The sequence below is a fragment of the Prinia subflava genome, chromosome Z (assembly GCF_021018805.1).
Source record: "Prinia subflava isolate CZ2003 ecotype Zambia chromosome Z, Cam_Psub_1.2, whole genome shotgun sequence".
Classification (NCBI taxonomy): domain Eukaryota; kingdom Metazoa; phylum Chordata; class Aves; order Passeriformes; family Cisticolidae; genus Prinia; species Prinia subflava.
In genome coordinates, this window is record NC_086283.1 from 7,099,146 (window position 1) to 7,113,179 (window position 14,034).

At 37.3% G+C, this 14,034-nt stretch overlaps 1 protein-coding gene across 3 annotated transcripts in view; it reads left to right on the top strand.

Moving 5' to 3' along the window:
* COL25A1 (collagen type XXV alpha 1 chain) overlaps nt 1–14,034 on the top strand; it is a 302,634-nt gene that overhangs the window by 169,283 nt on the left and 119,317 nt on the right. For 2 of the 3 annotated variants that reach the window (XM_063423864.1, XM_063423865.1), the window contains exons 1-2: nt 3,545–3,966; nt 8,711–8,728. In XM_063423864.1, the coding sequence (XP_063279934.1) occupies nt 3,952–3,966; nt 8,711–8,728 (33 nt within the window). In that variant the 5' untranslated portion in view covers nt 3,545–3,951. Of the gene's footprint in view, nt 1–3,544; nt 3,967–8,710; nt 8,729–14,034 lie in introns of those variants that run through there. The other variant, XM_063423866.1, reaches the window with a different exon arrangement.

Genomic DNA, 14,034 nt, shown 5'->3' on the forward strand with positions numbered 1-14,034 from the left:
GTGGTAGTTTTTTTTGACTTTCATCAATCTAAAACTGAAATAGGTGTTTTAAAAAGGCAGTTTGTCATCTTTCACCTCACCAGAGCTTAGCGGGGATGATGTGCAAACCTGCAGCTTGAGACAGATTCTTTTTTTTTTTTCCCTCCACACAGGTATTTTTAAGCTCAGTATGATATAGTAACTGGCATGCAGCTCATAAAGCTGCTCTGAAGCTGATTTGTGCTTTCTCCTGAATCTCCAGCTGTGTGTGTGTTGACATGAGAGATTTTCAGGCACCTGCAAGTAACAATCTAACAATAAAATTTATATTAGATTGTTTATAAATGTAGAAAAATTTAGTCAAATACTTTTGTCAGGATAAGAGTTTCTGATTTCTGAAAAAAACCCAAACCAAAACAAACAAAAAATTAAACAAAAAATTCCCCTTCCTTTATATAGGGTGTGGGTTTTAGCTTGTAAAGAAGGAATCATATCTGTTTCCTGTTTATTATTTGTCCTGGTTCACAACTCAGTGTTCTGATGAGTATTCCTTAGTTGAAAAAGATTCCTGATGTCTGAGGGGAGAAGTTAAGAACATAATCCATACCTTCTTCTTTTTCTTTGCTTGGAAGATTCTTTTATCACACAGTAAATTTGTGATTGTCTAAACCTACTCATCCAGTTCTTCTTCATGATTCGTTGTCTTGTCTAGTTCTCTAAACTGCACTTCAGGGATTGTGTTAGGGAAGACCATGTATTTGCTGTTTCTTGTTAAAAATTACTTGCTAATCTGCAGTGGCAGTTATTTTAGAGAACAGAGCAGAAAGTAGTTTGATCTACCTAGCATGGTTCTGAAGCCATTCAGGTTTAAATCAAAGACAGACTATGGTTTGAATTCTTTCTCTAAAAATGAATGAAAAAATTAAATTGTCCTTATTTCAAGAAAATGACTTGGAATTCCAGTGCAATCTTGTAATGAATTTCAATAAATGTTGTCATATATAGGATTTTTCTCAGTGCATCCCAAAGCAACATCAAGGACTATTTCAGCTCGTCGTTCTCATCCAGCCTGTATATGTTGTGGAGTTTCTAGTATTTTCTATTTTTCAAAAACTCTTTCTCTCACTTTCTAACATTAGAAAGAAGTAATTAAGGAAGGAAGGAAATTGCCACGTTTGCCTGTTAAAGAGTCAGTATTTTTATAATGAAGAAATAGTATTCTGTTTCACAGTATTTTTTTCTTCTGGAAGGCAATGTGTCTCAAGACAGTTTTGCTTTCTTCCTGTATTCTACAAAGCAAATCCCAGAAGATATTTTGAGATGCCAGACCAAATAGCCCTGATACAAATGGAGTCATGGGAGAAATTCCTATTATTTTCCATTCATGTAGAGAAGCAGATATTTCTCTACAGTCTGCTGGGAATTTCTGAATCTTCTTTCCTTGAGATGCTACATACAGTCCTTTAATTCAAGTACAGGAGCTATGTAGCATGGATGAAGAGCAGGCAAAAATCCAATCGTAGTTTTAAAATACCTGTCATTATAAAGGAGCTAAATACTAAAAATAGTATTTTTTTTCCTATGATAAAGAAACATTCCCTAAAAACAGTGCTTATATTCAGAATACAAGCACTGATACAGGTGCAAGAGATGTTGAATGGTCCCTTCAAGCAAGTTTAACCCTGTAATCTTCCTTCTACAAATACTTGCATAATTATTTTCTGTATTCATTCATCATAGGAATAATTAAATCTTTTGGGCTAAGCTTGCAGTGGACCTAACAGTTAAACTTACCTGCTGTCCCACAGAGCTCTGTGGGCAACTTTATATACTTACCACAGCCTTGCTGGTGAGTGTTTTGACTGGTAATATCTCTAGTTTTCAAGAAGTAAAGTTAATTCACAGCCAGAGTTCAGCTCAGCCTTCCTTTCTGTACAGGCAGCAGATTGTTTGTGTAAACGCTAGGTAAATGTCCTGCAGTACCGGTGCTGGAAGAAATCTGGGATAACTAGTAAGTTGGAAATGCCTTAATTTGGGGGGTGTATAAGAAATCTGATAAATAATTATGAGAAAATTAGTAAGCGTTATGTGTGTGCTGCATGTGTGGATTCAAGAGGCACAGAGGAAACACAATAATAAAAGCTCTACCATTTTAATGCATTGGGCAGTGTTGCTTCCAGGGAAGGACTGTTCACAGATAACATCTGAAATATAGTGTAGGTCATCCCAACAGTCACAAGCTTCCCTAGGATGTCACCACATAAGTAAGGAAAGGGTCATGCACACAGCCAGGATACTGATGACCCATTTTACACTCTCAGCATGTCATCCACTCTTGATGTGACAGGAAACCACAGCAAGGGCTGGCTGGAAAGTGAGGTAAGGTATTTTATTCTCAGAGGGCGTCCCAGACACAGAAACTTGTTATTGGATCTGACAAGTAGGTTAGTGCACGGGCTTCTTACAAAGCCAATACTGTACCAAAAATAAAGAATTTGACAATGTGTGCATCCAATTGATGTCCCTGTTCACGTTAAGTATGTCTGGAATTTTTGGCATAGTCCAGGAGCTAGGGTGGGAGAAGACAGATACTTAAGGAGCTCACTAGATGATGTGGCAGCAGTTTTTCATAGTACTTACTGGTTTTTTGATAGCTGGTTGCACGAGACATATATGTCTACTTACATGTAGTGTATATTAGTCTTAGAAAAGGTATGAATATACACTCCTGGATGAAGTAGTCTCCAGAACCCCTGCAGACCTGATTTAGACTAAACTTTTATGCTGATTGTTAGCTCACAGGCTAAAATAGTGCTTAGGAAGAGGGCTAAATGCAGCAAGGATAAAATAGATCAACATAAAACCAGCAAATATGTTATGTGCTCTCTTCTTAGCAGCAGTGATCCAAATCTAGCAGTGTGAGCAGTCAGCCCTAAGGGGCTCTGTGCTTAGGAGGGACAGACTGGAGAGGGCTGCCTGTGAAGCTCCAGGGGAAAGTCTGGATGCATTTAAGAGAAAGCAGACACAAAGTAGTGTCCTGTTTGCGCATGGCAAATACTTGAAACTCACGATTTCAGCCTAAAACATTAATTTAATGGCAGAAAAAACCTACTCTGCCTGCTCTTATTCCATGGCCAATGAAAGTTAACCTGACTGCTCATTGTCAGAAGACATACCAAATAAACATCACATTTAAAATTAATCCAACTTTCTTTAGCCCTCTTCTCTCTCCTCTAATCACCTAAACAGGTAGTTAATAGAAGGCAAATTACTCAGTTACAGCAGTATGCATCCACTTTAAATCCTTTGTATATTTTTCATTCATATGGCTGCAACCAACTTCTGGACTCTTAAGAAAATAAGTAACTTGTGAAGTATTAGTGAGGAAATTTCCTCACTAGGGAAAGGGGAAAGGGAAAAAAAAGAAAGTGAGGTGAGGCACAGGACTTCTCAAACAAGGTATAGGTGGAAATCTTTACTAGCCCTGTGAAGGCGTGAGCTAAAGTTTCTTATCAATATTAATTTAAATACAGATTAGTTACGAAATCTTTTGTTGCAACATAATATAAATAAATAGGCTAAGTAAGTAGCTGTTTTCTGTTATTCAAAGAAAAATACATAAGCAAGATGCATTATTTCATATATTTGGTTGTCCTGGACCACTGTGATTTGCCAGACTAACAGTTCCTTCATTGCATGTTGAACCTGTCTTTTGTTAAACACCAGCTATTGCCTGGCTACTTTTCACCATGCTATTTTTATTAATTTTGTCTTAGGTCTGCTTCTTTTGTTATTTCTTTTCTGTGCCTTCATTCTCAAAATGTGTTGCAATTAGCTGCTGACACAGAGTTACTCATCTTCTAAAGTATTTCCCAAGTCTGGTGTTTTTTTTTTTTTCCTCATCTTCAGTGTTTCTCTGATTTAACTGTTCCATTTTGTTTTGACTTTTGATTATCCCAGGGTCCGATTGGTATGGATGGAAAGCTGGTAGGTGATTTGTTCAAAACCAGTGTAATTTAGGTCTTTCACATATTCCCCTGTTTACTTTTTAAAATTACTTATGCTGAAATGTGTATTAGTCAAATACTGGCTTCCTTCAGCATAATTTAGTTCAACTCCAGTAGCATGGATTTTTAACAAGTTGCTGAAAAGCCACTTCAGTTTTTTGTGCCTATGCAAGTAAAGGGAGGTCAGCTCTGCTCCTCCTGTTCACTTTTCACTATAGACAGGTTTTCTGTCTATATTAGATTGGAAGGTAGATGTTCCTTCTTAGGTGCTCTGTCCAAGGGTCAGGCAAGTGGTGTTGCCTTTCAAACAGTAGGCTATCACTTCTGATTACATTTCTGTGACTCTTCCTTCTTTCACAAATTCTTAATTTTTGTGTTTTAATTTCTGTGCCTGGATTTTGTTGACTGATTAAATCTGAACAGCCTCATGTCCCATAATAAATTCATTTGTGTGATATTCCTGATATTCATTAGGGATATGCTGCTTGAATTAAGTTAGAAATAACATTTAATTTTATACAATGTATTTGTTAATGCATTTGTACTATTGTGTATGTGTGTATGAGTATTTGTATAGCTTTATGTTTACATGTATGAGCCTAGAAGTTTATGTTCCCAGAACTTTAAAGATTAACACCAAGGTAAAGGTGTGAAAATCCACTTGGCACTTTCTCCTGCTATTCCTTTTACTCCCTCTCTTTTCTCCCTTCCCAGGGCATCCCTTTTCACTGATACCCTGGATGCCTATTTTCTTTTCTGTCCTTTTATTTCCTACAAGCCCCATTTCCTTCTCAAGCTCAGCTTGTTAACTTGCAGTGTCAGCTTGCATTTTCTCCTCTTTCTTTCCTGTGCTGCTTGAGGTTTGTTTCTACTGTTAAGTAACTTGTCTGTAAAGTTTGCAACATGCAGGCAATAAGCTTTTTCTTTAATCTCTTCTAGGGGGATTGATAATTCACCTGTTGACTTGAGTCACACCACGGACATTTTCTTTTTGTTTTAATATCATTTATATATCAGTAGCTAATATTAGGTTCAGTTGCTAGGAAGGGATTAACTGACAACAGTAGAGCTTCCATCATGGCAATTAGAATAGGTTGCTAAATCTCTTTGTTTGCCTCAAAATAATGTATTAAACTAGTAAATAGGAATGTAGAAGAGAAGAATGTTCTGGAGATTCTACTGAAACCATGACATATTATGCAGCTATGCCTACTGTAGTTATTTAGAGTAAAAAAAAAAACCACCACACACAAAAACTGAAAAATAAAAGTCAAAGAAAAAGTAGCATTCAATTGGGATAATCAAGTACATGAGCAATAATCCAGGGTTCAAAGCAGCAGCCACCAAAATCCACCTAACCATCCGGTGGTGTTGGGATTGATCCCTAAATGCATGCAAAGAAAGCAATTAGTTGGTAGTTAGAATCAGTGAATCAATTTTAGAGCATGTAACAGATTTTAATAAAAAGATATTCATCAGACAAGAATCAGAGTAATGCAGACTTTTTGTCTTGAAATGTATTTTCTCCCTGTTGGTTATCTAAAATTTAGAGAAAGACTTACTCTTAAAATATTTTAATCCACAAGTAACATGAACTGGAGGCAATTTATGCAGCAGTGAACCGGATTGATTTCAGCAGTCCTGGGGCCATTTTGGGAACACAAGCGGATAAATTGACATTGAGCTTGCTCCAATGAGTTATAGTATCAGATTGAACTCATGTTAGAGAGTATTTTAATGAACATCAAAGTAACTCAGGGAGCTCTATTTCTGACCCTTTCACTATATGCAAAAATGAGAGAAGACAGAATTAACAGCCCTTTTTTTGGTCCCACACTTGAATTGCTGTTGTGTGACAATAACCCTTTACAATTAAAAATGTCAGTGTTGTGGTGCTCTTCTACCCATACTTTTGTATGAGCTGATGAATTCCATAATTCAGTGCTTGTTGCACCCTCTGGGTAGTGTCACTGGATCACTTGTGAGAATGGAAAATGCTAAAGGGAAAATGCTATTGTAACTGCAGTGGATAGTAGGGCAAGGGATAGGATCACTCAGAACTATTGAAGGATTGGGGACCATTGTAAAAACCAGAAGATAATTACCTTCACTAATGCAAATTTCCTTCCATGCTGAAGGAGCTAATAGCCAAGGGGTAAAAATCATCCTGCTTTGAGTACTAACATATTCAGCATCTGCATTTGTAGCTAAATGTGGGATAAATGTAATATTGGCAGCATATATAAACTAAGAGTAATGCAGCTATTATTTTCCCCAATATCTCATAGAGTTTTCTGTCTACATGAAAAACCATTGTCTTATAAAAATTCATTTTCCAGCTTTTTCTGTATTGGAGACATGAGAGTAATTATAAATGCTCAGTACCAGAATGTAGTGGTGCTGTTGAGGTTGAGAGTAGAAAACACTTCTGTGAGAGCATGATTGCAACCCTCACCTCATGTTCAATTCAGAATATGTTTGTGTTATGTGTATATGTCTCTTGTACCATACGTATAGCATGTACCATATGGGCATTTAGCAGCCTCTCTGTCTTAGATGAAGGAAAAAAGTCAATTTTCAAACCTCATTTTTAAAATATATATACATATATTCTGTTTATTTGCTTTCTGCGGCTTTAAATCAACTCTTTGTTGAAACATTTTGGTAATTCCAGACCTTCGTTTAAGTTTTGGCTTTTTTATTTTTATATATATATACATATATATATATTTATATATATATGTAGGAGACAGTCTTTAATGATTTGATCAAAATCTGTTGCAACTTTAAATATTCTTGTGAGCAAATGTATTCTGAATTTTATGTACAAAATTTGCAGGCACAGACCTCAGTTTGGATAATTTATACAATTTTATTGTAGCAGCTGCCCAGTACTGCATCAGTAAGAAATTCCTGATCATTTTAAGACCAGGTTTTACATAAAATAGGTTAAACCTGCTGTGATGGGAAGATTAAGGTAAAATCAGAGTGCCGAGGAGTCTCAATCGTATTCATTAGCCCAGTGTGACGTGTAACTTCATAGAGCTCACCAACTCAAAAAGTTCTACCTAATATTTGAACTGACAAACCTCAGCCAGTAAGTTATTTTCTTTTATATCCTATATGGTCTAATTTTGTTCAAAGGAATGAATAGAGAACTGCAGCATCCACAACAAGGAATGCTTTATGCTAAGTGTAAAGATTAGATTGCCACAATAATTCTGTATTTTACCATTATTTCTCTGTAAATAAGTGTTCCCACATAGTTTTAAAAAATATTTTAAAACCTTTGTGTGAATTTAAATACCATTTTACTGTGTTTTTTAATTGGCACAAAAAGTTTTATTGGTTAATGCAAAAAGCATTTCTTCCTTTGCTTTTCTTGTTGATAATGCTTCCCAGCTGAAATGCTTTCACCCCCCACCCCATCTAAAATTGCCCAGAGTCACAGGATGGTTGAAGTTGGAAGGGACCTTTGGAGGTCATCTCGTGTAACCTCTCTGCTCAAGTGGAGCTATCTCGAGCAGTTTGCCCAGGATGATGTGTAGGTGGTTTTTGGGTGTCTTCAAGAATTTCCCATGGTCCTGTGTTTGGTTAACAGTAAAAAAAAGTGTTTCCTGATTTTCAGACAGAAAAGTTTCAACTCTCGGTAGAAGTACCTTCCAGCTGAAGTGGTTTTATAAGATTTAAAAGAAGGCTTCATGCTCAGTTTCTGTCAACAAAAGGAAGCATAGTTTCAGTTTAACTGAAGTATTATTTTAATTGTCATAAAACACCAGAAGCTAAGGTAACCCTAGGCATTTAAAGGAATTCTCTCTAAGAAGAAATATGTAATTATTTTTCTCTGTCTTAGAGTGTGAGCTGATTGTCTGGGTCATGTTGTTTGTAGTCACAGCTACTGTACTGTTTGCTAAAATAATTCTGCTTCATGCAAGTAATTTCTGTTAATGGCACTAAAATAATTAATGACTTTCACTGGCTTTTCTGGTCTAGGGAAATTAGGGATAAGAATTCTCCTCTGTAGGGCCTGGCAGCAAGAAGAAATACAGTTCCTCAGTGCACAAAGAGTGCCTCCCCACTTGTCCAGGGGGGATCTAAAGAGGCTGTTGATAAATAAGAGAGGAAATGTATCAGCTGTCCTCTTGGACTGACTGACAAAAGCTTATCTCAAATCTTTCACATTTGCTGATATAAATACTGGTTTATATTTGCATGAAACTGTGGTGCCTGTAGCAATGGCAAAAAGCACTAGGTTCCTCCAGTTTTGAGCATTACTGCTCATTCAGTAAGCAGTAACAGTAAATAATTAGCATCTCCTTGAAGCATGGAGGTGAGCCATAACAGAGAAATGAAAGAGAAAAAACCCATAATACCTGTTTCTGAATCAGCCCAGCACCTCTGGCTTCTTTCTCAGTTGAGAATTGTCAATTAGGTCTTCATGTCATTTCCAAATTGTTATGGATATCTAAAATAAGAAGTTTCTCAAATGAAGTTTGGGTATGCTATTGTAATTTATTTCTGGAATCAGTTGCAAGAAAGTTCATCGGTTTGAATTAAAACACTCAAATTCAATACGAAGTTAAGAGTCTAAAATCTGACTTCAGTGCAGTCACTGTATATTTTGTTAGCTCCTTATTAGAAAGCACTGTAACTATTTTCTGCTGTTTAAGGATTCATCCTTGTCATAACTTTCCATAATCTTCTGGTTTTTTGTTTTTTTTCAGGGTCAGCCTGGTCCTCAAGTAAGTGCCATCTTACTTTCTTATATAAGTAACAGATAAACACAGGGCTCTCTGAGCTGAGGTTGTCTACAAAGTATTTTACTATATTTTTTTATCCTACTGTAACAAGATAGAAACTGGTAACCGTTGCATAATTCTGTAAGAAAAATATTTCCCAAGAGAGAAATATGCCCCCCACATATGGTTAAGTTACCTCAGCTGTCTGACCAGATGGTGAGGTTAACAACATAATACTGAATAGAGCAAATCTCCTAACTATGCCTTGAAACTTTGCCACCAAACTTTAAAGCAAGATAAAATAACTTAGCAAATGTGTAGCAAATGTAATACTTCAACTGCTTATTAATCACATACTAATAATGTTGCTATAATCCAGGCAGCCCTCGGTTATTTTAAATATTGCACTGCTAGCTATTTTGATTAATTAGATACAGTGCTTTGAATTAGTTCTGCTTTATTTAAGAATAGTGGAACTTTGTCTTGTGAGCTGTAATTGAAGATGTGGAAACCTAGGGAACTAACTTCAGTTCTAAGGGAGAAGTAGACCAGCAGAAAGGAAACATTACATACAGCAAAATTAAGTGTGAATTATTTGAGTGCTATAAAATACGGAACAGCAAGGAAATATGAAAAAAAAATGAAAAAAAAAATTACAAAGCCAGTACTAATTCCACTAGTGAAATCAGTTGAGAAACTCATCCTTTTTGTATGCTCCATGTGCTTTGTGGGAAGTAAGCTTTGATGTGTGGAACTGTCTTAGCACAAGTTAGTTGCCTGAACAAGGATCTCTATGAGGGCCTTTTATATTTCAGAATGATAATTGAAAGTCAAAGCTTTACCACCCAATTGACTGGAAATTTTTTTAAGTGAAGATTTTTATTATGAGAAGCAAGCATTCCTTACAGATTTTTCAGTGTCTAGACATCATTTTCTGTTGATTTACAAACCCTCAAACCCCTTGGCCTGAATGCACAGTTATCCTTACAGTGCCAGACTCCATTTAATAGAATTGTGTAAGATCCTGGAGATGACCACTGCCTGTGGCACTTACGTTTCACAATTGGCTCTTGATGTGTGGACTGTAGAGTGAGCTACCTTCAGCCTCTGTGCTGCTGGGGGTTGATGAAGAGAGAGATTGTAATTCTGTGTGGCACTGTAGCTCTGAACAAGTTTTGTTGAGGACCTGAGGCTGATACTTTAGCCTGTGGGCTGCCCTCTAGTTGATGTTAACTTGTGCTGCCACCCGTGTCCTTTCCTTCTGGGTTTGGACCCCTACCTCCCACATTTCAGTTGCTTAGAGACTGTCTCTTGCCTGATGCTTTTTAACAGCTGCTCAGTCTTTGGAGCTCATATCTCCACATGAAATGCCCTGGGCTGGCTGTAGGCAAGGAACCACCATGGAGATAGCAGCGTTCAATGCAGTTTTAGGGGCAGAAAGGCAGAGAAATGTCATCACGGGTGTAAGAGAAGTGAGGTGCAAACCAAAGAAAAAAACCTAAAAATGTTCCCCAAGTTGTTTTAAAAGAGACTTCCTACTTGTTAACTTCAGTAATTCCTCCCAGTGGAAATGCTTACCTCTGGGTCATCGCTGTTGTCCTCAGCAACACGTACAATTGTCCTTAATAATGCCATCCTTCCTTTTCAGCATTTCATCCTTTTCTTATTGTGTCAGGAGGATATGTGTGTACTCAGTCATTTTGACTGACTGAATGAGTCCAGGAATAATTCTTTTGAGAACACAGGTGGGGAAGACATAAGGGATGAAACAGTCAGAGTCGTGTTCAGCTTTACGTTAAGATGCCTAAACCCAGAAGCTTGTGTTTTGTAGGTGTTGACCTGTGAGGTGTCCAAGCAGTCCTTGCAGTCAGTGAAGGTTAAGTCAATACTCAGTGCACCTAGAAACCTGTTCAGCTCCTGGTAAACTCCTTGGGCTCAGTTACATTGTCTGCATTCTGTATTTATTGCTGGGTGAATTGATCCAGCACCTCCAGCCTTAGCCACTGTCTGTTTTATGTACATGGGCTGGAGTCTGTGTTGGACTGTGGTTGTAGCTGTCAGTCACAGACAGCTGTCCTGGATACCTAGGGAATCTCTCACATGACACTAGGCACACGTGCCTGCCTCCTAATTCCAGATTCTGACTGTAGACAGCTACTGAATCAGGTAGCCATTCTGCTGAATTGCCTTCTAGCCAGTGCCTGTGTGTCTCAGGGAGCTACATGGAGGCTGTGCATTTGGAAGTTTATCCCCTTAAAGTGAGGCTCAGATCCAGATAAGTTGGTGAGACAGAATTTTTTAAAATATTAAAAGCGGCATTTTTTAAATATTGGAAGCTGTGGTTGAAAATCTCAAGACTTTTAAAAATCTGAAGTATCCACAAAAAACAGAATCTGTTCACATACAAATAAAATAATTCAAAACCCCTTGGCATGTCATTAAGTAATGCAGAGATTCCAACCTGTTTATTATGATTGTCAGCAATTTCTGTGGTCTTAACTGCATGCATGAGAAATTCAAAATTTAAAGTATTGATCCATTTGGTTAGTAAGTAAAGGCTACCTGCCTTCAAAGGCAAAAATTGTCATGCTGGTTGGACAAGCACTTGGGAAATTTCTGATGTCCTCGCCCTGCAAGTCCATCCAAAGATCAGGGATAAATAGTAATCATTTCTATACTCACTCTTTTACTAACCCCTATTCTTATTCGCTCTGGTTTTATAAAGTACACACTTAATTCACCTAACACACACCTAATTATTGGGCACAGTCTCCTATCATTTTAGGGTTTTTACTGCTTATTCTCTTCAAAAATAGATGATAAAAGATAATTTTGCTTCACATTTTCCCATTTTAAGTGACTAGAAGCTTTGTTAAAACTTACAGGCACCTTTTTTTTTTCTTCCCGACAAAGGTTCTATTGTATCTCTGAAAAATAAAGACCACAATAAAATACCTAAAGAATTTCTAGCTTATCTTTAAAAAAACAAGATTCCTTCTTATGATTTTCATTTTCTGTTAAAAAAAGCTACTTTAAATACCATGTAAGCTGTGTTCTTTTGTAGAAGAGCAAGTAATAAAATATTTAATATTTTTGCTGAAATTAAATTCTGACTCTTGAGTGACCCTCAAAAATATCTGTTTTTTCTTACATGGAATATGTATTTAGAGTAGCACTAACCAGAAAGAGTTTTCCCGGTAAATCTATACAACCAAATTGTGCCCATACTTTCTCTTTTTTAAATAATGGAAGTATTCCTCCTTGACAGAGAACAAACTTTAGCTTCTAGTCTAATGTTAATTCTGTGAGAAGTGTACTATTTGGGTAAAGAGAGAAGGCTGGCTATTTTAAACTTTTTTTGTTGTTTAGAAGTAAGGTTCATGTAAGTACTAGAAGCCATGCTTGTAATATATTATGGTGAAGGAAGACAAAAACAATCCTTTAAAAAAATCTTGCTGAACTAAAGCTCTCAAAGACTGTAAGTGTGGGGCAGGATGGTGTTTTGGTGTGACTTCATCTTTGCCAGCCAACTGTTTCCTTCTTCAGGGCAATATCCTCTCCCTGGCCTATCTCTAGCACAACGTCCTTTGTCTCTCATGTTAGTAAACATGAGCACTCTCTGTGTGGGACTTTGAGATACAGCAGCCCCACAGATGCTTCTCCTTTCTTTTTGGCAGCTGTCCAAGTCTGCATTAGAAATGGACAAAGTATTAATGATTGATACTTGTTTTCATGAGATTCTTGTTTTCCTTTACGTGACACGTCCATGGACGTGATGTTGTAACGGCCTGAAGTTTTCCAGTGCCTGGTGCATGATGAAGGGTTTCCATAGTGATTCTGGTGACAAATGTATGTGTGTCTTTTTTTTCACCATCAAGCATCAGGGTATGCGATTGGAGTATTTTTAATTTCTGATGACAGATTCTGATTCGTGGCTAAAATGACTATTACTGGCTTGTGCTGTCAACAGTGCTGGTGGGAACCATTTTAACTTTCAGTTTTCTGGTTTTTGTCAAAGGACAGAGAAACACAGGAGGCCACAGGCCCTAGTTTTGAGTGGGTTTGGAAGGCAGCAGTCTAGGGAAGATATTTATCAATTCCAAGAGAACACTGTGATGCTAGGGAGACTCCTAGCCTACATCTTAGAAAAGAGTATCTGGCAGTCGGAAGGGTGAGAATGGGGGTGTGTAAATAAAATTTATTTTATTTCCTCCTGAGCTTCCCTTTTAGTTTGGATAGCCATCTACACCTGTTAAATATTGCTCTCGATGCATGCCATTCAGTAGTGGGGCAGTTGATAATGTCAAGTGATCACATATGTGTTTTTATGGCTTTGTAAGCTATGAACAAGGTACATAATGTCCTATTTACCAGTGCTGCAGAGTGGTCTCTACCTGTCAGATCGTTAGAGCTGGACATGTTTCTTTTGTCCTGATCACCATAAATTGGGATGTAAACTTCACATTCGTTTCTTTCTAGAAGTTTGCTCTCATGAGTGCCTCAAGACTCTTTACTTGGATGGAGAGTGTCTTAGTTTGAAAGACAGGTGTCTTCTAGGCAGGGTAGGGCCTCCCTTGGAATGGAGAATTCAAACCCCCTCCCTCCAAATTATTATAATTTTGAGAGTTAAGTGGACTCTCAGGCAAAGATATTGGGATAGGAATAATAGTTCTTTACTGGTATGTATGACAAAGCAAACAAACAAACAACAACTGCAGCATTAGTAATAAACAGAACCAGGAACCTCTAGGGCTTTCTTTCACAAAAGCCCGGGGCAGTTCGATCTCGGTGCCCCTGCGGAATTCCGAGAGGCCAAGCTGGAAGGGTGGAAAGTCCTGGGCTGGTGGAAGAGATCAGATGCTCTGTTTCTTACTTTCTTTGAACAAATAACAAAGATAAATCCTTGATGCCTTTGCTGCTAATAACAATTTACTGTAAATTATGAAATTATCAGAAATTAATCTGAGGGCATCACATTAATAGACAAGCTTGTACTGAGTTGCATATATGTTTAAGCAGGCAGAACTTTAGTTGCCATTCTCTTTCTTAAATGGTAATAGCATTTGTGAACACTGTTGAAATTGTGAGACCTTTTTAGGAAACAGCCCGTATTGATTTGTGAACAAGGAGAAACAAATGCCATTTTCATGGCTTTTCATTTTATGTTAGCTGCTAAAATGAACCACATCAGAGAATGTTAATTGTGCTCCAAACTTCATTTACTGTATACGTAAGTGTTTATGACATAAAAGAAGACAGAAATGTGTCTTCTCAGGAGGATACTGTGCATTTTATTGTTTTTAAGTATT